Source organism: Diabrotica undecimpunctata, chromosome 3 (assembly GCF_040954645.1).
Source record: "Diabrotica undecimpunctata isolate CICGRU chromosome 3, icDiaUnde3, whole genome shotgun sequence".
NCBI lineage: Eukaryota > Metazoa > Arthropoda > Insecta > Coleoptera > Chrysomelidae > Diabrotica > Diabrotica undecimpunctata.
The window spans coordinates 97981328-98007817 of record NC_092805.1 but is presented as its reverse complement, the minus strand read 5'-3'; the positions used below and the strand labels follow the sequence as shown (position 1 = coordinate 98007817).

General features: G+C 31.7%; 1 protein-coding gene across 41 annotated transcripts in view; it reads left to right on the top strand.

Annotated features, from left to right (window-relative positions):
• lola (longitudinals lacking) overlaps positions 1-26490 on the top strand; it is a 604955-nt gene that overhangs the window by 131131 nt on the left and 447334 nt on the right. Inside the window, exon 5 of one of the 41 annotated variants that reach the window (XM_072526338.1) lies at positions 16820-17265. The exons of 39 other annotated variants lie outside the window; for them this stretch is intronic. In XM_072526338.1, the coding sequence (XP_072382439.1) occupies positions 16820-17250 (431 nt within the window). In that variant the 3' untranslated portion in view covers positions 17251-17265. Of the gene's footprint in view, positions 1-8539; positions 8758-16819; positions 17266-26490 lie in introns of those variants that run through there. One more of the 41 variants, XM_072526370.1, reaches the window with a different exon arrangement.

The following is a 26490-nucleotide window of genomic DNA, read 5'->3' as shown; positions in this document are numbered from 1 at the left end:
AGTTAGAAATTATTTAAAGTTTTTCCCAATAAGTGGATTGGAAGATGTGGAATGATCTAATGGCCGGCTGGATCCCCCGATTTGACTCCTCTCGATTACTTCTTATGAAGTTATTTAAAATCTAAAGCATATTTTAATAGACCAAACAGTATTGCTAATTTAGAAGTTAGAGAATTCCAAAAGCGCCTCGTTTATTGTCAAGAAGTGAATGGTGGTCATTTTGAACATTAAATTTAATTTTAAAGTACATTAAGAAATACATTCTAAATATTATGTGACATTATTATCTTCATTCAACCTAAAGTTTTATGATAGAGACATCAAAATTTTACATTGTAAAAATCAATTTTCTCAGTTATGATTGCACCAAACTTAAAAAACTTTATATTGCTGAACAGAGGCCAAAAATTCCTTTCTAACAAGGTGCCATATGACTCCCTTTGTTATTTTAAATTTTCGAAGGAGTTCTTATAATTCATAGGGGGTGCTGGAGGGGTATAATATTTTCATACTGTAAATTGTCAATTCAAGAATAAAAATCAACCTGTTTCAGGTTTTTATCACATAGTACATAATAACGCTAAAAATGAATTTATTCCATACATATGGACCGCATGGTATATATGTAAGCAATTACTTTATTTAGATTCGCTACTAGATTTGATTTCAACGGATAATATCAATTTTTAGTTATACTCTGCGAGTATATTGATTATGAAATTTAAATTGTAGAGGGTACTATCTTCTATGGTTATATTCAGCATTTTTATATAAATCTAAACATTCAATACGTATCTATGTTTGTGATCTACTTAATTTTTAAAATTTGTTTTTTTACACAATTTGTCTACAATGACAATAAGTGTTCCTAATGACTATCAGTTTACTTAATTTATAAATTAGATAAACTTTTTAAAATTCTATTTTTAAAATTCTTGTAGGACTATTCGAGTGAGTACTCACCTTTCAAAAATCAAAAATAAGATTTTTAAGCATCGAGAGGCACCTTCATGATTGGTATGTTATGCTATAATAATAGTGTCATCAGCATAGCATTTGGTTGAAGGTAGATGGGCAGTAAATAGCAAGTACAGGGTTAACGTCAGTATGCTTCCTTGTGGTACTACTGCGGAGATCAGGAACAAACTCGGAGAGGGTTGCGTTTGTTTTGACGTAGAGGTTTCGTATATCCAGATAAGATTTTATCATTACATAGAAGGAGTATGGTATTCTGTTTTATTTTGTAAAGTAAGGCGTCATGCCATACTTTATTAAATGCCTTACTTATGTCTAGGAAAGCTGCACTAATTTGCCTTCTAGGTCATTGCTGATTTTTTCAACGATGAGTCTGTTCCACAGTGCCGTATTTGTTTCGGAAACCAAATTAATGGCCAGGTAAAAGTTTTCTTTCATAGATTTTCTCCATTCGTTGCTAAGTTTAACTTTTTTTAATAGTTTAGACAGAATTGGCTGCAGACTTATTCGCCTAGACGAGTTTAGTTTTTTTGTTTTTACCAGGTTTCAGTTTTATTATTATTTGACCAATTTTCCAGGGATAGGGAAAGTAGTTTAAGTAGTTTAATCTCAATGCTGCGTTGATTATTTGCTGGAGTGCTTTTATGGCTATAACAGGTAGTTCTTGTACAGTTTTACCGGTTATTAGATCACATCCAGGGCTTTTCCTAGTATTTATTTCTTTTATTAGAGAATCAATTTCTATAATATTAACACTCGTAAGTAGTAAGCCCATTTGATAAAGAGCTTAAATTGAATGAGACATTTTCGGTGCCAGTTCCTGCCCATCCACCGCTAGGTTTTTGAATAGATGGAACAGGCTATTGAGATCTTTTGATTTTTTTTTTGTAGCCTTCAGCGAGGAATAAGAATAAGTGTAAAAATAAGAAGTATAAAATTTTAAATTTGTAAAAAATATGTTCTTTTTGTCTGTACCTCCTAGCTAATGTTTTTATAAATGTCGATCTGCTTAAACGTAATTATGTATTTCTCATTTGATGCTGCTTCTTCATCTTTCTTTATTCTGGGTTGCTCGTACTGCACTCCAAATTTGTGCCCAGTAGTGTCTCCACTGTGTCACCCTATCTGGTTTGGGCCCCCCACATTTTCGACACGAGTGATATTACAAAACAAGGTTCAACAATTCCTTCTTGCTGTCCAATGTATTCAAAGCATTCCTCCCAAAAACTTCAATATCTCAAATGCTTTAATTTTAGTTTTGCAGGCAAAATTGATTTTTGGAAAAACAATTTTTGAACGAGATTAGTCTTAGGTTTTTTTTGTTATATTACTGTTTTTCCATATTTTGATAATGCTGAACATTGCTGTTCTGCCTATTTAAATATGTCAATGTCCTCGATCCGTCTAATTCATTGTTGATAGTGTTCACGCTTCCCTTCGCTATTGGCGACATTACTCAGATATATAAAATTATCAACCACTTCATATCTAGCAATATTTTGTGTATTCACCCTGTTATGGTTGGTTCTGTAGAAATGCGTTTCAGACATGTATATTAGAAAATGGGCAAACTAAGATAAAGTCATGTAACAATAAAACAATAAACATTTTTTGCAAGTTTGTTAATTTTATAACATGGACACAATTTTTGCAAGTTTTACATTTTAAACATTTCAAATGTTGATAGTTGTTTGAAATTAAAGAAACTTATTACACATAATAAATCTAAGCTTAAGAAGAACAAATGCTGAACATTATATTCCCTCCAAAATAAACTCAATTTCAGTATATTCTGAATATTGATTTTGTTTAAAGAAGCCAAAAACTACTATTATTAATTCGGATAAAAGGATTGTAAGGAGAAAAACTATTTTTATTTTTAGTATCTTCAGTTTAATCTACACGATAAAATATGTCTTGGAAAAAATTTTCAATTTTAACTTATTACTATTATTCCAAATAATCTTGTTATTGAAATGTCAGTTGAAAATATTCGTTTTTATCTAAATCGGTGCCAAAAACTCTATTTCTCATATAAGTATACATTTTGCCTACTAAGTCCGTTGCATAAGTTTATTTAGCGGATTTGGTTTAAGTTTTCGTTACCATTTAGTTTATACATATCAATACTCAAGAAAGTACTATTTTCTTGTTCAGTTTTTTGTTTATGATACATAATAACCAGAAATAATATTGGAAGCTTCCTAGAAACCTCTTCCACCTATGTTGCAGCTCAGTTAGTTGATAAATTTTGACAGTTATAATGATTTTGCAACTCTCTGATGATTTAGTTTTTTCATACATAATGTGCCACGGAATTAGCAGGCCAAAAAGAATAGTTGATAATTGTAGAATTCATTTTATGTATTGTTAGCCAAAGATAAATGTCTTGTGCCTTTAATGAATTGACTTCATAGCACTATTTTGCTACAAGTATTCAGGCTTTTAAAAGACTGATATATTTTGTATTCTTTTATCACATTATATTAATATATACTATTTAAGCTATTTTTTAAATAAACACTATAAGAATTTTATAAAATCTTACTTATTTCATGCTTACAATTACTTATCCACATTTACTTTTAAACGAAGATCTATCTATTATGATGAAGTGTTCTTCCATTTTCATCTAGGTTGAATTTGAAGATTTTAAGTTTCAGTTGTTTCAGGTCAACATGATTCCGTTTGCTACTGTGTTTAGTATTGTAATAAGTAGCTTTTGATACATGTCATTTTTCCTTTGATCCTATAACTTTATCTTCATTCATTTATTCTGAATCTTACTAACATTATTCCTTGTTAGTACTGCTGTCTTTTATAATTATTTCTAGAGAGTGACGGAAACGACAGAAGGTCACGCCGTCGCAGTTGTAGAAATAATTCTGCACCATGGGCTATAAATCTTGAACACAATAAACCATTAAAAAATAAAGACCACGAAAACTAACCCTCTCTGAAAGAAAGGATTGGTTATTTAATATTTGATACCTTCAGATGATCCCTTTAAGTTAAGAAATTATCTATTTTTGATAAGATTTACCGCAAAAATCTGACAGGTCTACCAATCTTAAACATATCTCTTTGTTCTTTAACGAATTATGTATCTGGAGGTTTCTGAATCTATTAAGATGACTATGTTGGCCATTCCGATAAAACTAAACTAAGAAGAAAACTAAATGCTTCGATACAAATAAAAAATACATATACAAATATAGCTGTAATTACCATTATTGTAAATCTGTTTATACTTTTTTTGTTAACATTTTATAGGAATAACTACACATAAGTGGAATACCAAATTTTTTAATTTGTGTTTTTGGAACCCATTGCGAAAATATAGTTATCAACTGAAAAATTTATTTATGTATACTATAATGTTGGTAATGTAACTACAATTATTACAATTGTAATTACTATTTACATTAAGAAAATCAAATATAGGCCAAATGGAAAAAACATCTGGAGAAAACAAAGATGAAGGAATGAGAGCACTCACGGCAGGTACTTTTAAAATAATATATCAATAAAAAAGAAAGATCGATGTTTGGACTACTAATACTTATTCTTTAGTTGTCCTTTTTATCAGTCAGGATTGGTCCATATCGCAAAGTGGATCTCAGATTAGTACCGTTTTTAGAAGTGAATGTGTATCCATGCGTGTCCAATTTCTTTTCATTTATGAGACGTGTAGGTAAGTATTTGTTTCCCCTTTAGTATATCCTAGGTATTGGGAACACACTTTCATGGGTTCTGCGTTGGTATCACACTTTTCTTAAAATGTTTAATTAAACAGCTGAATATCGCTTCACCAACGTAGTTAGATAGAAGAATAAGACATGATTAACTGGATGACAGTATATGAATGCATATAATTGCATGAATTAGATCGAAAAAAAGGACAATTCTGACAATCTATCAAAAAGTTTTTTTGTCAGTTATATATTCAAGAGAAACTATATTTGGCCCAGATTTATCAGAGTTATTAACACCCACTTTAATATAAACTCCAGTTTTTGGGATTTGGCAGATTTGTTAGGGATTAGGGTTAGTAGTATTTTTTTCCTGAATTTTATATTATTATTACTGTTTAATTGACCACGTCAGCTGTTTAAAATATTTGTTCCTTAAACTCGTAATAAAAGTAACTAAAATCACATAGCTGGGTCAAGAACATTTTCACTAGACTACATGATCTGGTACGCATAATTTTTATTAAACATTCGTTAAATTCTTACAGTCTCAGCAATTGTATTATGTGTTAAACGTGGATCGAATCAAATTAAATTGCCAACTTTTTAATATCATTTCTTTTGTGGCGATCCAGACTTAGATCATCTTCTGTTTTACTTTACAGAATCTTTTATTTTTTTGTTCTATTAGGAATGTCTTAATTGGTTTTATGGTCTTTGAGTGAGATACCCAGCGTCGGTCGTTCCATAGCTCTCTGAGTTTTTCTGATCTTCTCCATGTTTATTTTAGCGAATGTCCAGGTTTGAGCTCCATATATAAGTACAGGTAGGATACAGGAATTAAACACTTTGGTTCGCAGTCTTTGAGGTATATTTTTATTTTTAAGTACGTATGAGAGTCTTCCTAATGCTGTCCATCCCATTTTTACACGTCTGCTTATTTTGGTAGTCTGATTTTCTTTGCTTACCTTGACATTTTTACCCAGATATGTATATTCTTCTACGTGTTCTATCTCTGTATCTTGGATGTTTATTATAGGTTTGTCATTTTTGTTTGACATTAGTTTAGTTTTGCTGAAATTCATTTTCAATCCTTTTTTTAGGGATTCTGTGTGTAGCTCCTCAATAATCGTATTCAGTGCATTCCACGTGTCGGCTATTAGTACTACATCATCTGCGTACCTAAGATGGTTCAAGTATCTTCATTTAATAGGGATTCCCTTATTTTCCCAGTCTATTAACTTAAAGATATCTTCTAGAGGAGCTGTAAATAATTTTGGAGATATTGTGTCTCCTTGTCTTACGCCTCGGTTGATTTTTACTGGTCTTGTTTCGATTTCCATTACCCAACGTCACTATCATTTCAGCTAGTTCGTAAATATTATGTATTAATATTCTGTACCTGGAGTCGATCTGGTTGTTGACTAATGTTTCTTCTATTGCCACAGTTCTACGCTATCAAAAGCTTTTTCATAATCTATAAAAGCCAGACATAATGGGAGATTGTATTCGTTAGTCTTTTCTATTAGGATTTACAAAGTATATAGATGGTCACAGGTGCTGTACCCTTTTCTAAATCCGGCTTGTTCTACTGGTTGATATCCGTCAAATTTAATTGTCAACCTGTTTGTTATAATTTTTGTAAAGGTTTTGTAAAGTTGTGAAAGAAGTGAAATTGGTCGATAATTTTTCAGGTCTGTGGTGTCTCCCTTTTTGTGTATTAGTATTGTTTTAACAGTATTCCATTGTTCGGGTATGTTGCCTTCGAATAGACATTTATTAAATAGTATTTTTAGATATATGATGGCTTCTTTTCCGCTTTCCTTCTACTAGGATTCCATCGCTTCCAGGAGCTTTATTCCTTTTTATTTCTTTTACTGCTCTTTCTATTTCTTCGTGGCTTATTTCGGACATCACTTCTGAGTTGACATTTGTTATCTGCCTTTTCAAGTTCTGCTTTGACTAGTTAAGGGGATCGTTTCTGGAACGATACAGATCGGCGTAGAACTTTTCAATTGCGTTTACTATATTGGATTTACTTTCTTCTAGTTGTCCTTGTTCATTTTTAATGGTTATATATATATGTTTTTCTTTCCTAGTTTCGGTTTGGTGCATTTGAGACTTTGATTTTTCTCTATGACTTGCTCTATACGGTCTTCTTGATGTTTTTTAATGTCTTCTTTTATCTGTTTTCTTATTACTCGATTAAGTTCCTTAAATTTTGCAGTGTCTCTTTTGTTTTGTCTCCAAACTCTTTTTCTTGTTTCAGCATGTTTTGTGATTCTACACTTATTTTGGATTTTCGTTTCCTTTCCTGTTAGCGGTTGCCATTTCTGAGCTTGCATTTAATAGTTCTTTTGTTATGACTTCAGTGATTTCATTTAAGCTAAGTTTATCTCGATTTAATACTTTCGCGGGTTTTAACTTGCTTTTATATTGTTCTGCATTAGATTTTAGTTTATCTGTGTCTATATTCCAAGTTTTTCTAAATTTATTTATATTTTTATTATGCTTTATCTCCAATTTGGTTCTAACCATTCGGTGATCGCTACTTACTGACGCCGTATTTATTACTGTTACGTCCTGTATGATATCTGTTTTGTTACACAGTATGTAATCTATTTCATACCGAGTTTTTCCGTCTGGGGATAGCCACGTCCACTTTCTTTGAGGTTTTTTCTTATAGAATGTGTTCATTGCATATTATTTGTGGGCTTGTAGGAAGTTAACCAAGGTTTCTCCTCTCATTTCTAACTCCAGAGCCCAATTGTCCTATATAGTTTTCGGTTTTTTCAAGTCGTTGTCCGCTATTAGCGTTGAAGTCTTCTACTATCATCATATACGTGCTGTGATTATTCGTGCTAGTTTCTGTAATTTTCTCATAAAATTCATCTACCTCTTCATCGGGATGTGCTGCGGTTGGAGCGTATACTTGAATAATTTTCAGGGAGATGTTTACATTGCAATTCTTTCAGATATTCCTACGAATTGCTCTACTTTATGTGCATATTTCTTGGAAGTTAAAAATCCTACGCTATCTAGGCTTTGTTCTTCTCGCCCTTTGTAATATAGGACGTTACCGGACTCTAGTGTTATGCACTCTTCCCCTTTTCTTTTTACCTCTGCTAGACCAATTATGTCCCATTTTAAGTCCTTGATGTCTTCTTCGAGTTCGTAGACTTTCTCACGTTTGCTTAAGGACCTTATATTTAGAGTTGCGACGTTCAATCGTGTGGTTTTTAGTGATTTCTTGCTTCCCTCAGATTCCATGAAGCTGTCCTTTTTTCCAATTTGCCATTACTGTATGGTCTACCCACCTGGGGACCCATTCCTTTTGTTTTAGATATCGCCATATTCCTGTTAGGAGGTTTTTTAGCCTTAAAACACCACGCTGGCTAGACGGGTTGGTGAGTGATTTTATACAATCCCTAAAATCATTATGTTAATGCTGTTGGGGACTTGGTTGTTGGGGACTAGGTTATTTATTCTAATCCTAGTGGTCCGAGTGTTTTGGCAATTGGATAATTTATTAAAACACAATTTTTGCGTTAGACTACTCTTTCTATATACACTGTAGTAGCGCCGATTAAAGTTTACATGAAATAATTTCATAGTAATAAATAGCTGCATAGTTATCGTAAATTCTCTATACACTTCGCTAAGAAGTGATTTATCTGCAGTATTATCTATTAGTCCTTCAAGATTGCCCTGTTAAACCTGATTTTATTAGCTCTATATTTCATGTAGGTATTATCAGTGTGTACATTGAAAAATGCCCTTTTTTAACATAACTAACACAACTAAAATATCCGCTTAAAGGTAAATATATCATATATGGATAGCTACAATTACTTAATATTAATATTTTTCAGCCTGGGACAGTCAAAGGTTTAACTGCGATAAATGTGGCCGTTCTTATAAACACAGATCAAATTTATGTAACCATAAGAAGGATGAATGTGGCAAAGCTCCATCCCACTTTTGTCCCATTTGCCAAAAAGGTTTTAAAAGAAAACAGCATCTTAAGCGGCATCTTGCGAGTGTGCATAATGAAATCTATAATGAAGGAATGTAACTGGTCAAAATATTGTTCCTGTAGTGGAAAATTAGGTTTTACATCACATAATAAAATATACCATATTTTACACAATGTTGTATTCATAGAATCCTAATAATTTACAGCTGCTAATGTGGATCTTTTTTATTTGAACCAAAGATAGGGTCATGCGTCAAATACCTAAACTACAAGATTCGATTATATCAAGTTTTAGATAAATTTTCTAGATAAAGTCCTGAAACATTGAGGAGAGGGAGTGAAAGAAGAAGACTCTAACAATAAACATCGAAGAAGAACGAAAACTCTAGTTAACCAAAACAGTGAAAGTTGTAATGTTAAAAAAATATTAATAAATTTAAATAGCATACCGATGGGTAAATAATTTGCGCATCAACAATTGATCTACTTGATTTACCCTAAACAAAGTATAGTCCTGTCCGGATCTGCAAAAAATTACATTAATTTGGTTATAGTCCAACCTAAGATTTTTGTAGAAATGTGTATTTCATGTTGTTCATAACAAGAATTTGGGAATGCTCCTTCGCTAATAGTCCATTCGTCAGATATTTGATGTCTAAAAACGAGGCTAATAAGCTGAATTTGGCTAAAAATGTCAATTTTGAGACCCCAAATTAGATGCAAAAAAGTTTGCTACTCCTACCCCAGGCTTCTCCCTAAAACCTCGTCTTAATTTTCGGAAAAGTCTCGGTCTTTGGATAGGATATTTAAGGTTGTTCTGAAGCTATTATCTTGTGGCACGTTATTACAATTTATTATTTTATATTGGAAATAAGCAAAAATTTTAACTTAGAACAAGTTTATTTCGACGTTTCGATTTCCACTTCGGAAATCGTTCTTACAATACAAAAGATTAATAAATTAACAAATTTTGTTTTTGTTACTTGATAAAAAAGTTAATTTATTTAATTCTAGCAGAATTTTTTCACCAAATAACAAAAATAAAATTTGTTTCATTTATTAATGTTGTGTGGGTTGAGGCCGATTTCAGAAGTGGAAACTCAAACGTCAAAATAATCTTATTTTAAAGTAAAATCGTGGCTTATTCCCAATAAAAATAGTAAAAAGGCTATTTGTTTAATTGAAAACAATTTTATTTTTGTCGATTTGTGTTGCATATATGGAAATTTTCCGAGAAATTCAGAATAAGAGGTTGAAAAATAGGGGTCGCTTTTTGTACTTTCCGTAACTTTTTAAGCCTAGAGCAGATTCAAATAATTATAAACATCGTTCGAGAGATATTTCTACAAAATCTAAGGTCCGACTCAGTACAGTTAACCTTAAAACATATCTTAGTTGGATATGTCGTTGACCGTCGTTAATGTTCTTGTTGCAAACCTTGTGTGTGTAAAACATGGCAAGTTAAATCTGACAGATTAGAATTTTTGATCGAATCGATAAAAATGTCGAATTGCTCAGTGGCACATAGTTTTAAATGGGCGTGTTCAGACGATTCGATCTAATTTCTACTTCACGCAATACATCATAAAAAATGTATTAACATCTATTATTCACCGTTTCCACAATTTATTTAGGGTTCTGGGTAAAGATATTTGGATTGATAATATTTCGTTTCGAATAAATAATCGTATCGTGCATGCTGCCTGAACGGACTGTAGGTGGAGCGATCGTGGAACCTTGGATGCAAGGATAATTTGCTCTTTCAAGTAAAATTTGTAAGAAAGGTGCCACAAAAATAAGATTGGCTTAGAAAACTTGATGCCTTGTGAGGATGTCTTTACCTTTATGTCTTTTTTTTTATCCTGCTCTGTATAAGTTCGTGGACATGAAGTATGCGTAATGTCAAATATCATCAAAATGTTAATAAAGTCACAAAAGATATAAAAGAGTTTAGGTCCTTACTTGGTGTCTCTAACATAATAATTTATTTATTTCTCTTAATTATTGAATTTTGATATTTGAACTCGAATTTTGATATGATTGCAGTATTTTTATGAATTAATTTTCCAGATGATGTTTCTGACAAGAAATAACGAAATTTGTGTATTTCTTAATACGATTTTAAAAATTCCATACCAGTTTCAGTAAAAGATTTTCTGGTTACATATTTACTTGTTATAAAGTATTTAATCGGATGTGATATTTTTTGTGAAAATTTTCGATTAAATTTAGAAGACACATTTATTTTATCTTCCGAATCACTTATTCAAATGGAATATTTCGCCGCTTAAATGGCATTTTTATTAGCTGTAAATACATCAAGGAGAGTGCATTATTGTTTCGGTGGTCCATGTAAACAAATATCCAATTATATCTAAATTTGACTTACGTCATGACGTGTCGATTCCGGGCCTATTGCTGCCGACGATTCGCGCCGATTAAAGTTTACATAAAATAACTTCATAGTAATAAATGGCTGCATAGTTATCGTAAATTCTCTATACACTCCGCTAGTGAGTCATTTATCTGCAGTATTATCTATTAGTTCTTCAAGATTGCCTCGTAAAGCCTGATTTTATTAGCTCTATATTTCATGTAGGTATTATCAATGTGTACATCGAAAAATGCCCTTTTTTAACATAACTAACATAACCCAAATATTTAATTTAAGGTAAATATATCATATATGGATAGCTACAATTACTTAATATTTTTCAGCCTGGGACAGTCAAAGGTTTAACTGCGATAAATGTGGCCGTTCTTATAAACACAGATCAAATTTATGTAACCACCAGAGGGATGAATGTGGCAAAGCTCCATCCCACTTTTGTCCTATTTGCCAAAAAGGTTTTAAGAGAAACTACCATCTTAAACGGCATCTTGCGAGTATGCATAATGAAGTCCATAATGAGGGGATATAACTGGTCAAAATATTGTTCCTGTAGTGGAAAATTAGGTTTTACATCACATAATAAAATATTCTATATTTTACACAATGTCGTATTTATGGAATACGACAAGTGCGTACATAAGTGGTGAAACATTAAGGAGAGGGAGAGAAAGAAGAAGACTGTAACAATAAACATCGAAGAAGGCGTTAACAAAACTTCTACCCTGAATATTTCAGAAAGTGTACCTAAGATAATAATGTATAGAAGTAAAACTATTTGCGGTTATATGTTGTATCAGATGCGACTTGTGAAATAATTATAAGTAAAAAAAATGGTGCAAAGTAAAAGGAGATACAAGTTTCGTGTTATTGTCTAATAAGTTTGCACTCCAAAGCTGAGCGTTTCTTATATAAATAATTGGATTTTTGTATATAGAAGAATAAACAAATTTTCAAATTTATTCTAAAAAATTAAAATCGATTAAATAGTTGAGTTTGGGGAATATTTTTAAGAAGGTATAAAAGGCGTATCTTTTACGCTATTTTTTTGGAGATAACTTCAAATTTTCAGTAACGAATTTTCGGAAACGTCTGCAAATTTTGATAGGATGTATAACGTTGTTCTGAAGCTATTTTCTTATGGCATTTTATTACAATTTATTATTTTTATTGGAAATAAGTCACAATTTTACCTTAGAATAAGTTTATTTCGACGTTTCGATTTCCACTTCGTAAATCGTTCTCAAAATACAAAAGATTAGTAAATTAAACAAATATTGTTCTTGTTCCTTTGTAAAAAAGTTCTATTTTTTTTTATTAATTTATTTAATTCGAGAAGAATTTTTTACCAAATAACACAAATAAAATTTGTTTTATTATTAATGTTGTGTATGTTGAGACCGATTTTAGAAGTCGAAACTTAAACGTCGCAATAAACTTATTACAACAATATTAAACAATATTAAAAAAAACTATTTGTTTAATTGAAAACAATATTTGTCGATTTTTGTTGTAGATATGGGTCTTTCCGAGAAATTCAGAATAAGAGGTTAAAAAATAGGGGTCGCTTTTTGTATTTTTCATAACTTTTTAAACCTGGAGCAGATCCAAATAATTATAAACATCGTTCGAGAGATATTTCTACAAAATATAAGGTCCGACTCAGGACAGTTAACCTTAAACATATCTGAGTTGGATATGTCGTTGACCGTAATAATGTTCTTGTTGCAAACCTTGTGTGTGTAAAACATGGCAAGTCAAATCTTACAGTCCGTTCAGACGGTACGGATCCAAATTTTTGATCGAATCGATAACAATGTCATCGTCAAACATAGTTTTAAATGGGCGTGTTCAGACGATTCGATCTAATTTCCTGATTTGGACCCGATGGGTCCAAATTTACATTCGTATTCCGCGGCGCTTGTATCTAGGTACGGTCCTTCACGCAATACATCATAAAAAATGTATTAACATCTATTATTCACCGTTGCCACAAACTATCTAGGGCTCTGGGCTAAAGATATTTGATTTGATAATATTTCGTTTCGAATAAATAATCGTATCGTGCATGCTCTCTAAACGGACTGTAGGTTGAGCGATCGTCTAATCTTGGATGCAAGAAGAATTGGCTCTTTCAAGTAAAATTTGTAAGAAAGGTGCCATAAAAATAAGATTGACATAAGGTTGAATGCTCGAATAAATGAATTTTGATCAAACGAAGGACATATTTATTTACTGTTTATTAAGTAAAGCTTGCCCAAGTACTTTCGCTTCCTAGAGCATCTTCAGGGGCATTTCGTTATCATTCTCTCTCCTGATGCCAACCATAATGTAGCTTCGCCTTTTTTTAAAATTTTAAACTGGTTGTCCTTGTGTAGTGTAGTGTAATGTACAATTTTATGTTTATGACATTCTATAATTGTTGGATAGGCCAAAATTGACGAAATGTCCCTGAATATGCTCTAGGAAGTGAAAGTACTTGGGCAAGATTTAATTAATAAACTGTGCTCGATATCTGCCTTTCATTTGATCAAAGTACAAAAATAAGATTTGCTTAGAAAACTTGATGCCTTGTGAGAATATCTTTACCGCTTATCTTATTATTTTAAACCTACTGTATATCTTTTTTTAATAAATGCTATAACATATTGTTACAAAAAAACTTTTTTTTTGCTGCTCTGTATACGTTCGTGGACATGAAGCATACATCAGGGAGAGTGCATTATTGTTTCCGTCAACATGTCAATAATATGTCAACAAATAAGTCCTCAGGGTGGCATTCAGCCACAATCTCATCCGTCCTCTAAAAACCTCCAATTACATCTAATTTTGACTTACGTCAAACTTGTCGATTCTGAGTCTATTAAGTGACCTCCATATGGTTTTTGATAGCCTGTAGTTATATCTGGGATTTATGGGATCAGTAGGCAAAGTTTTCCTCCAAAGTACGTTTCAAATACTAGGATATTATTTAAAATTTAAAAATTAAATAAAACCATATCTAGATACAATTATTAAGGTTCGCTAAAATAAATCATAGCTGTCAGAAGATTATCTCCATGTCGTCTCCATGTAAAAATAAAAGTTAGAGATGGAACGATGCAATGTTTTACAATTACTAAATGGTTAAAACACACCCATACCCTCAATCTTTTCAAAATACATCTAAAATCAGCATTAAAAATATAAAAGATACACTTACAGACAACACTATAAACATATAAGAGGAAATGCTATGGAATAGAATTCCCTCTGAATGACAGCGAACTAAGCTTCCATCTGTTACGCAGACCATCAGGTAGCGATGGCTCAATGTTATGAAGATATCGAGTAATGATACAAAAATTCGTATAAATATATAAAAAATTGGGTTGATAAGTAAATATGGAACAAACTATGCCACCCTAAATAGCATGCTTGTCTCTACACCATACCAATCTCGCAAGTTCTTCAACCTTCTTCGTCCTGGACTGCGTTTGCCTGCTATTTTTCCTTGCATCATATTTTGTAGCAACCTATATTTGGGACCTCTCATTACATGTCCGAAATACTCCGCTTTCTCTGCTTGATGCTTTTTATGATCTCAGTAGTCTTGCTGAGACGGTCTAGTATTGTGGAGTTTCGAATCTTCTCCACCCAGGAAACTTTTAAAATTCTTCTATAGCACCACATTTCGAAAGCCTCAAGGCGATTTAGATCGATTTTATTCATAGTCCAGGACTCGACACCATAAAGTAAGACCGAGAACACGTAGCAGCAAAGTAGGTGGATCCTCAATGCCAATTTTAGGTCTCTGTTACATAACACCTTGGACATCCTTCTAAAAGCCGCTCTAGCCTGCTCTATCCTAGATGTAATTTCGCCGTGACTTTCTGCGTTACAATTTAATTGCTGTCCAAGGTAAACGATTTTATCAACTTGCTCAAGTTTGATATTATTTACATATGTAGACGGATTTATATGCTGTTGTTTACTTATTACGAGTATTTTGGTTTTCCGTATGTTCAGATCCAGACCTGCCTCCCTACAACTCTCAACGACACTATTAAGTAGTGTTTGCAGATCTTTTTGACTAGAATCTAGGAGTACTGTATCGTCCGCATATCGCAAATTATTGATGACTTCACCGTTCACAAGTATTCCTTCTTGTTTTTCAGAAAGTGCTTTTCTGAAAATTCTTTCGGAGTAAACGTTGAAAAGCAGAGGTGACAAGAGGCATCCTTGCCGTACTCCTCTTTTAATATTAAGAGCCTGTGATTCCACACCATCTACTAAAACTGATGTTGTTTGATTCCAATATAAATTTGCAATTATTCGAACATCTCTGCCGTCCAAGCCAATGTCTTTTAGAGCTTCGATCAATATAGAGTGCTTAACACGATCAAATGCCTTTTGGAAGTCAATAAAACAACAGTATATGTTTACAGGTATATTTCGACATCTTTGAGCAAGTACGTTCATTCCAAACAGTGCCTCTCTCGTTCCAAATCCGTTACGGAAACCAAACTGTGTGTCATCCAGGTATTCCTCGCATTTATTGTAGATACGACCATGTATTACCTTCACAAAAATTTTCAATAAATGGTTTAACAAACTGATGGTTCTATAATCAGCACATGTTTTTGCTGTTGTCTTCTTAGGTAGAGCTATAAACAGTGAATTAGACCAACCATTAGGTAGTTGTCCGCTGGTATAAATGGTATTGAAAAACGAAGTTATAGCCTCTAAAACATTGCTAACAGTTTGTTTCTTATTGAAGATACCAGCCCCTTCTTTTACTTTTTTATACATGTTAAACGTGTCGTATCTGTTTTCAAGTTCTTCAATGTCATGGCACTGTTTCGCTAGATATTGACTCTTTGCTTCTCGTATTTTACGTCGAATTTCTTTTTGTATGCTGTTATAAAGTGTTTCGTTGTTTTTCGCTAGTCGCCGTTGTTCCATCAAATCCAATATGTCATCTGTCATCCAAGCACATAGGAATGAAAATTATTAATCACGTTAGACACCCAGCATAGGAAAACTATTTTACAACTAAATAAATATTTTATGGGACCAAACCATATAGAAGGACAAAAAGACCAATTTCAAGGTATATGTTAAAGTAAAATAGGAATATTCGAATAAAATTAAATAACATTGGATTATGTGAAAATATATTGTTAAAAATCTTCAGATTTTTAACAATACGCTGTTGCGCAAAAATGTGATTTAAAGAGAACTCTTTTTGGTATTCCTTCACGAACAACTTTCGCAGTGAAGTTTTGACGGTGAGGGAGGTCATATTTATGTGCTGGTAGAATATTTCAAAAAAGATTTGTAATGTATATGTTTGTTCTCTCGGTATCGTAGACGAGCTGCATCGAGTTGCCTTGTGGCAATCGAATACAATATCAAACTGCGTGCTGGTAGGTAGTCACTTCAGTGCCAAGGAAGATATCTTTACGTAGCTATATATATTTTTTATGGCAAATTTATACAAAATTTACTAATCAAAGACGCAAATTTACAAAGAGGCAGATGAAAGCAGGAAATAAGTAAGTCTCAACAAGATATTTATGCACTTTTCTAATTATTTTTATATAAATTTAAATTTATGGATTGTGTTCATTTGACAAAAAGCGTATTGTCTCCATTTAAAATCGTCACAAGTAAAGAATAATGTGTATGCATATATGTATGTATATATGTATGAAGATAGACTATTTTTAATCATTATTTCTCACTTAAGAATCTTTAAGTTTTGAATTTTTGTTTTACATTTTACTAATTTTATTACTTTTTTAGCTTGGAATGAATTTGCAGTTCAAAGATTCAAATGCGACCAATGCGGCCGTTCTTATAAACACAAAACAAATCTGTGCAATCATAAAAGAGAAGAATGTGGCAAACCCCCATCTCATTTTTGTCCCATTTGTAAGAAGGGCTTTAAAAAGAAACAACATCTTCAGCGTCATCTTATAGTACATAGTGATTATGACCCAACCGTTCAAAATTCCGATCCCAAAATGCTTCAGCAACTTGTAGGTTTCATATCAAAACCTACTACAAAATTAGATTCTGTTTTACCAAATCCCTCACCACATCCTTATAATTCTCCTACAAGTATCGTGCATCCTTCAAACGTACAATTAAACAGATCAGTTTCCTATCCTAATGCATACCCTGAAACTGGTGTTTCTGATACCCAAAATCCATACAAAACTCAGAGTCTTTAGATGTGGTAATGAAGAGTAGCTATTAGATTTTAAGTAATATCTCTTAGCAATACGTTAACAGCAGATATTATTATCATCTAAATCTGGAATTTTTAAAAATTTGTCAGTTATAAAACTCATACATTGTTGATTTAAAACATTTTTTTATGTTACTCACTAGCACTGCTTTATCTTCAGTGATTTAAGTGCTTATTTATTATTTAAAAAATTTCCTTTATTATTTCTTTGATTGACCGAAAAAAAATGGTAAGTGTAGTATTTGTATTACATACATATATGTATTTATGCAAAATATGTACGCTTTAGGGGACTGTGTCTCTGGCGTCAGAAAAAAGTGAAAACAATATACAAAGTGGTGTAACTAGAATTATAACTATTAAACGATAAATCTTCAAATAAACATGAAATACAATTCAGTAGAATTGAAATGAGTATACGATTAAAATAGATGCTTCTTAGTATGATATACAAGTAGAAAATAACTTTATTTGGTGATTCGGATGTACCAAAACCAAAAACACATAAATAGGTTCACAAAAATACTAAGAGCAAAGATAATATTGAACCAGTGGAAATTTACTGTGTGAAGATCTATTATTATATGAAGTAAATAAATTCTAACCAGATTTTTGAAAAGTGTCCACTGTATGACCTTAAACATGTCATGCTTCATCAACCAGTGACTTTCTCAGAGTTACTGTTACCTTAAATTGACAAATAAATGTTTATTATAACTTGTTCGGCAGGAATAATGAACGATGAAGACAGGTACATCCGAAAATAATCAGAGACTATGTTTCTATGTAGACGAAAGTGAATTAATTCATACTTCTGTTATTATATACAGGATTGTGGTAAGGTATATAACCAAGTAAATATCCTTGGAACGAAAAAGACAATGTATAAATAGTATATACTAATTTAGATTTTATGAGCTTTGCGTTATACTTGATATTGTTTGTTGTCAAGAAGGTAATAATGTCCATTCTAATTGAAATAGTGAAAGGTTGCTTTTATAACAACGCTGTTATATGGATGCATTATCATTCACAATTGATGATGGTTCTCCTAAATTGGGAATTTATTGTTCACTTATCCGTTTAGTGAAAATTTCATTGTTCATTTCCCCATGATAATCAGCTACTATAGATTTTTAGCATAATAATAAACTTGCTTTAGTAACAACTGCTTTCAAAGAACCAGCGTGAACAATTATAATGCATTTATCTTCATACCCTTCTGATATACGTATATTTTAACAGTGTTATCTTTCCCGGAAATTGTTTTATTTCTCTCTGAATAAATCCACATTTCGTCTAAAAAACAAGGTCTCTGGGTTACACACTACTAAGATCTTTCATGTATTTTTGAAGGAACTTCGCTGTTAAAGGAGCAATACTGATGCGCTCAATTAATGCTCTTCGATTATTGTCTGTTTTGTATTTAAATCCCAATTCTTTTAACAAAATGCTAACAGATGTTTGGCCAATAAATACAACTTCTTTATCCCTTAACTCATTACTTATACTTTGAAGAGTAACATGTTTCGTTAAAAAAATATATAAGTACAGAATTCATCATCCGCCAAAACTATGAATTATTTCAAATTAAAATACTCACAAGAAAATGGACTTAATATCAATCAATTTATTCAGCACAAATTTCCTTTTTTCATCAATCTTTTTTTGCGGCATACATTTATATAAAGAATTTTCCTAATTTTACCTGACTTTGAAAGAATATGATTATTTTCTTTCCTTTTTATAATTGTACATACAGCTGCTACTCTTTTAAATAAGAGTTTTGTTCAGTGATAAGTATTTTGATAAACGAACATATATTTTAACATATTACCTGTCGAACAGATGAAAATAGTTCCAAAGTCCATCCATTCATTTTTTCTAATTCGAAATACTCCGACAAATTTCAACAAATTGTTGTGCTTGAAAATTTAATGGTTTACCAGGCATACTCTAAAAGTAAAAACCCCTAAATCATATTTCATATCACTCCGTTTCCGTGGTTTAAGCCAGATTTAAATATTTAAATGTCAATTTAGAGGTTAGAATATATTATTTCTCGTCTTTAGCTAATAAATAAATACTACGAAAATGTATTGAATATTCAAACAACATTAAATAATTTATAAACACACTACAACCGCTATCAAAAGAAAATTCACAATTGCCAGTAGATGAATCAATCACCGTTTCATCATCATATGGCTGTCGTTATTCGACGTATACTGTTGTGTATGGACAGGCAACTTAATTTCATCGTTTATTTTCGGTAAAAAGACGTAATATAAAAACTATTTCATGAATAATGTCCTACTTGTTCAAAGATACAGCAGATGAACTGTATATAAGCTTGTTTAGAAGAAGCTTTAGAAATAAATACATTTTTAGAGAATATTAAAACGCAGGTAAGCTGCTGAATGATTAAACATATGAATAATTCCCATTGGTAAATATTTTTTTATAGAATTACATTTATTTTCGAATTTTCTGTTTGGAGGTTTTTGTCTGTTACAAAATTTTGATATTTTATTGTATTTTAAGTTTGTCGGGGTGGTCGTATTGTGTTTATAAATTCTTGTAAAAAACTGATGCAAGAAGGTATCGATATTTATTATTTTTCTGCTTTGAACTATCCTGATTGTGATAAGTATCACTCATTTTTAGATCGAATATAATATTCAGTGTGAAGCTGAAGTTAGTTGTAGCTTAATATTTGAAGTAGACACAGCTTGGTGAAACATGTCATGTTTAAGGCACAACTTTGGAAACAAAAAAAAATAGTTTGAAATTAGTTATATTATATATTTTTATTTCGGTGTGAATTTAGAAGGAGTCTTTTAGATGATCATAATATACAAATACTGCGGTTACGAGAGTACATTATTAAATGTACATACAAAGAAATGTTAGTCTAGAGATTTTAAACCTTAAGATGAATCTAAATTAATTTCAAATTCTCAGCATTTAGTACTGTGATAATAATAATGAGTTTTTTTAAAGTGACCTAGAAACTATTATCTCTTATAGCTTTATGGAAGTACTCAATATCATCCACTTGTAATTCGCGGTATACATTAGTTTTCTTGAAAAAATATAAAAATTCAAACATGTTACTGTTGTATTTTTAAACCCTTTTCGACTGTATTGCATGTTTAAAGAACACGCAATTCTGAATGTACTTTCATACAATGGGAATGTTGAGTTGCAGATATCAAAATATTGTTAGCGAACGTCCCTTGACTAACAGCAAAGGTTGACGCCAACAGTCCTTTTTTTGGCTGGTGTGTATTATGAAGAATCGGTCGGAACGATGTGTCACAATGCGTTAACGTGTTATTGTATGGGATATATAAAAACGTTTATTTAATTGTAATAGGCCAATCAATAAATTTCAGTAAAATTGTAAAAATAATAGTGTAAGATAAAAGTAAAATATGTATATATTCATCATAATATATCCAACAGGAAAGGATGTACCGTTACACACAAATTCGTCGATGTTGTGCATGACGTCACTGGAGACTTGGTTTTGAATTCTTATTAAAGTTAAATAGGATTATTCAAGTGTAAAAATGATATGAAACAAATTTTTTGGTGTTATTTGTTTATAAACAGAAGAAACTCAAAAGAAAGAAAATAAAGTAAGGTCAGCTCTATATCTCGGCTATTTAGAAATTTTAATTTAGAAATATTTAAATCCGTCTGGTACTTTATGTTTTTGAAATATATTTCATACACAAAAATATACAAAAATTCTTACAATTTGTGTGTGGAAAATAAAATTGGGAAATTCCTTTGGAGATGCTGAAACTGATTAGAGCACATTTTGCATATTACTAAATGGATTAATGATAAAGCAGCGATACGAAATAAAATGCGAAATACGAAAGATAGGTGTATTTGGAATGAGGTAATAATCGATATTTATTTATGTAGTTAGTAAAGACATACCATCTAGTAAAATTGTATAAATCTGTCCCTGCCACTTCACTGCTCAATCCATCTAAACATGATCGTCATCTTCCAGTGCATATATTTAAACTCACATTTCCGTTGTAAAGTGCGTTTTTCTAAACGAAAAACAATACTACATATATAACCAATAATAGGTAAATAATACTTTATTAAAATATGGCGAAGACTGAGTACAAAATCAGACTCATGGGGTTTAGTTTAACCCTCCAACAAATATTTAAGGGTAATGACGGTGTGGCCGATTCTTAAACCAGATATAATGACTTAGTTTAAGGCAAAGCGAAGATGCTGCAGAGTAACAAGAATGGATAGGAGAAGTAATGACGAAATAAAGCAAAGAACATCAACAGACATACTAACATATATAGAACAAAAAAGACTAAAGTGGTATGGACATGTAAGAAGAGCTAGCGACAGCAGATGGATAAAGAGAATAACCGAATGGAGCCCCATAGGAAGGAGGAAAAGAGGACGACCCCGAAAATCCTGGAGGAACGAAGTAGACGACGCCATGAGTAAGAGAGGACTAAACGATGGAGAATGGAACAACAGAGAGAGATGGAAACGGTTGAGCGAGGGAAGGCAGTGAATACTGTAGAATCCCTAAATACAGTAGACTCCCTCTATAACGAGAACTGAAATGACAGACTAATTACCTCGTTATAAGCGGATCTCGTTATATCCAACAACAATAATACTGTGCATACATATGAATATGTAGTTTTCTAAAACATTAACTTTCTATAGTGAAGCCATTCGGAGCAATATAAGATGCTAATAAATATTATTTGAATGGCGTTTTTAAAACAAAGTTGTTTACTTTTATTGTCAATGAAATGCATTAAAACAAAAAAGAGTTGTTTACTTTTACTGTTAATGATATACGTTAAAACAAAAAATCTGTATTCTGTAAATATGTATAAAGCGTATAAAGTTATTTTGTCATTTTTGACTGCTTTAAATTGTCCAGTATTCTATCTATCATATTTTCTAAAGATGTGAAACAGTTTTATGCTTCTTCATTTGCGTTTTGTCCTTGGATAAAGTTTCTGACAACCTTTAAAACACGTGTGAATGGTCAACCCAATACAATGACACTTGTGAATCATAAATTTTACATTTCCGACTAAGAATCATAAATTGTAAGAAGTTTATTGCGGGCGGCCCGCAGTTAAAAAGGGTATTTATTTATAGCTACGACCGGGCCAAAACGTAAAAAACACGTTTTTCAATCTTATTTTTCTCGTTATAAGCAAATTTACCTCGCTATAAAGGGTTATAGTTCAATAGAAATTTCACGGGACATCTAATGTACCTCGTTATAAGCGAAACCTCGTAATAACCGTGTTCGGTATAAAGGGAGTATACTGTATATATATTAATGCAAAGACATATAATGCAAATAGACTGAAAGCTGCAATACAGATTCGTTCCCTCAGTGCAATAAAGAAAACTGACGCAAAGCAGTCCCTGTATCTCTTTCTAACGGGCCGGGTTAATCAACCACGTGACCTTCCCATTGGTCATTTAGATAATGTGGTCGATAAACCCTGTCCATTAGAAAAAAATGCAGAGACTGCTTTGTGTCAGTTTTCTTTGTCGCACTGGGAGAGCGGGTCTATATTACAGCGCTCAGTCGATTTATATTACATATATGTCTATGGTGTAATGGTTGTGTGTGATTCATTTTGATCTGCCTGTGATTAAATCCATATGATCTGCCAAGCATTGAGTATTAATTTCTTGTTTATAGGTTTTGTTTCTATGTGTGGAATGTTTCTAGATTGTATAGCTTCGGGAGTCGAGAATGATAGTTTTATCATAGATTATACTTCTTCATTGCCAGCGATTTCGATATGTGTAAAAGCCCATACAAAGTTAATATTTAAATTCTAGGTTTGCAGTTGGTTTAATGCTGATTTGATAAGTAGTAGACTTGAATGAAAATGATATTCACAGGATATACTTTTAACTATATTCATATTAACTTATCTCGGCACACAAATGTGAAGGTATACTTTTTAAGTTATTCATGTACTTATTTTGTTTTAGAACACGTCGATAGCATAATTTATTTGGAATGTTATGTTGTAAAAAACAAAGCGGTTATACCATATATATTTACTGTATACAACTCCTTTTTGATAATAGGTTGAACAAATTATTGAACTTGCCTTTGTGTAAATAAAGAAATAAATATGAGTTATTTTATAATATTGGATTCATTTCTTCGATAGAAATACTTGTTTGTTTTTAGTATCAACTTGGATTAATCTTGTATGGCCATCATGGCACTGCCTGCGACAGATTGTTATTTTTGTAGACATTGAGAAACGAATTGGCTCACAGTTTGTGCATTGTGCTTAGCTTATAACAACTTTTTTTTTTAATTATTTTGAAGAATGTTAGTGCATTTTATATTTATTTTGTTTCTGTTTACCTGTGGCTTACTTCAGAAATTTTAGCATCAGTGTGAGTATCCTAGAACCATGCATGCTGGCCAGCGAGTACCACAAATAACTTTTTATTGTATGCTTTTCAGGTATAACATTCTACGCCGCAACTTTTGAAGAATATACGAAACTAAAAGTATTTAATCATGAAAATATAAGATATGGATGTACAAGATGCCAGAAAACTTATTTACAGAAGAAAACCTTGGGTCGTCATCTTAGATTTGATTGTGGTCAGAAACCGTCGTTTTCTTGTCAGATTTGCTCCAAAAAGTTTAAGCATGGGTATATACTGCTTAAGCATATGAGACATACTCATGATATACAGATACAGAAACTTAGACAAAGACAGCCGAAGCAAGAAAGCGAAGTTATCACCATATTACCTAACATCGATTTATTAAAGCATTATTAGAAGATTTATTGTGTTATCTGCCCCATGTTTTTTTTTTCAGAATCTAGTCTTGCAAAAGTTACCTTTTATGTACTGGCTATCGATGAGTTACCAAAAAAACGAGTCGTTGTAGAAGATTAGCTTGTAGGTTATTTTGATTTTATTATTCCAGGTGCACAATACAACAAAATTTGGCGTTAATTTGAAATGTTACATTTTAGTAACCATTCATTAATGACAAAATATGTCAAAATATATTTTTAGGAAGAAATATTTGTAAGCATTTCTCAATTATAGTCTCTTGGCTTAGCCATTTCTTATGTGGTCATATTAGTTTTTTTCATACAAATAGTCTTCCTTCATTGTCTTTCGTATTTCAAATATATTTTCTAGAATTTTTTTAGTGGATGTTTTGCTTCAGTATTTGTAAAGAATCGTTGACAGTTTTAAATCTGTCTTCAATAATTATTCATTTATTAAATCTTATTTAAACATATTCTGAAAATCTTTCTTTAGACCATTTTCCTAAATAACCTGATCAACGTTGAGTTGTATTATCTCTTCTTCATTGGAGCTTTTAAAAAAAATTTTATATACAGTGTAACTATACAATATATACACGCAACCAAATTTATATCAGAATCATCTGATATTTCTTATTATTTCAAGCGAATTCATAAAAAACAACATACTTAGGAAATCAAACAATAATTATCAATTCATAAAAATTAAAGAAAACAATACATTCTTGAAACAACAAATTGAAACAATTTGTTTTAAAATAAACAGCGTAATAAATCAAATATATATATATATATATATATATATATATATATATTTATATATATATATATATATATATATATATATATTTATATATATATATATATATATATATATATATATATATATATAAACGTGTAATGTTTAAATTCACAGAAGATCGAGAAGTCTTCTTAATGGTGATCGCCAAAGTCGGATAACTCTGATATGACACGGGAAAAAGAATAGCCCCTATGCAAACTTCAATTCACATGGACATGTTACTAAAAAAATTACAAAAAACATAAAAAAACATTTGTTGTAGTAGGTTGTTCCATTCTTCAAGAGCAGCTTGTGCAGTGTTCAGTGTGAACTGTGCAGTGTTTCATAAATTATTTCATGCGAGCCCTAATTCTTCTTTTAAACATATCCCAAAATTTCCCTATTGGGTTAAGGGTTAATATATTCTGCTTCAAGGGAGTCTGTAGTGACTCTGGTGGTATGTGGAGGTGCATTATCATGCATGAAAATTAATTTTTGTCCCATTGCACCTCTCCAGAGCTTCACTACAGGTTCTAGAACCAAACTAACATTTTTTTCACCGATCATAATGCCCCCATATTTCCTCCTTTATATCTGTGAACAGATCTGACAGTTTTCATTCGTGTTTGTCCTCCTCGCCCTCTAAGTACACGAATTCGGTCTTCTGATTCTGACAAATCCTGGGTTCGTCTGAAAATTTTGCCAATTGCAATGTTAAAGTTTTGGTGTTGAAGACACCAATTTAGGAGATCAATCTTGTGCTGCCTGGATAATTCAGGAACCTGTAACTGTCTACTGCTATATAGTCCTTGGGCATGAACTCTTTTTTTTTAACGTTTTATCTGAAACACTTACACCTGAACCTTCCAAAAGTTGTTCCTTGGGGCTACGGGTGAGAAATTGTCGGGTCTCTTCTAGCTACTTGAAACGATTTTGGCGAGCCGTTGTTACTTTTTGGCGACTTTTCTTGATCTATTCTTCAGCGTTCCTAATGCCTGACACCTAGCATAGGTTTTTGGCACAACGCCATGTGTTATGCCTGCCACTGCTGCTACCTACGTCCCTATGAGACATTCCTTGCTCTACAAGCCCAACAATATTTTTACATTACTCTTCTGTTAACCCCACATAAGGCTTATTTTCGTTTGGGAAACAAAAGTTAGTTTATTTATTTTCGTTCAATTTACAATTAAAGCAACTATAACGTACCGAGCTGTGTTATCTAATTGTTTTATCAGATTGTTTATTTTCAATAAAAACCTTTATTCTTTGTAACAATAACAAGTTTGTTACACAGAAGACATAAAGAAATAAATATTGGTTAGAAGTACATGGTAATTTCATATAAGTTTGGTTGTGTGGATATTTATGATTAGATTTACTGTATAACTACTACTAAAGGTTTTACTATTCTAGGAGATAACAATTTTTTTTATCACATTGTCTTTTAACTGCGTTAAGTTTGTTGAGAAATTTTTTTACGTAAAAAACTCAACCTTAAATAAATACAACACAAACTATTTACTAAATAACGATTTAGTAACGATTTACTAAATTTTGACCAATATATTTACATTTTGCCATCGTTTGTCTT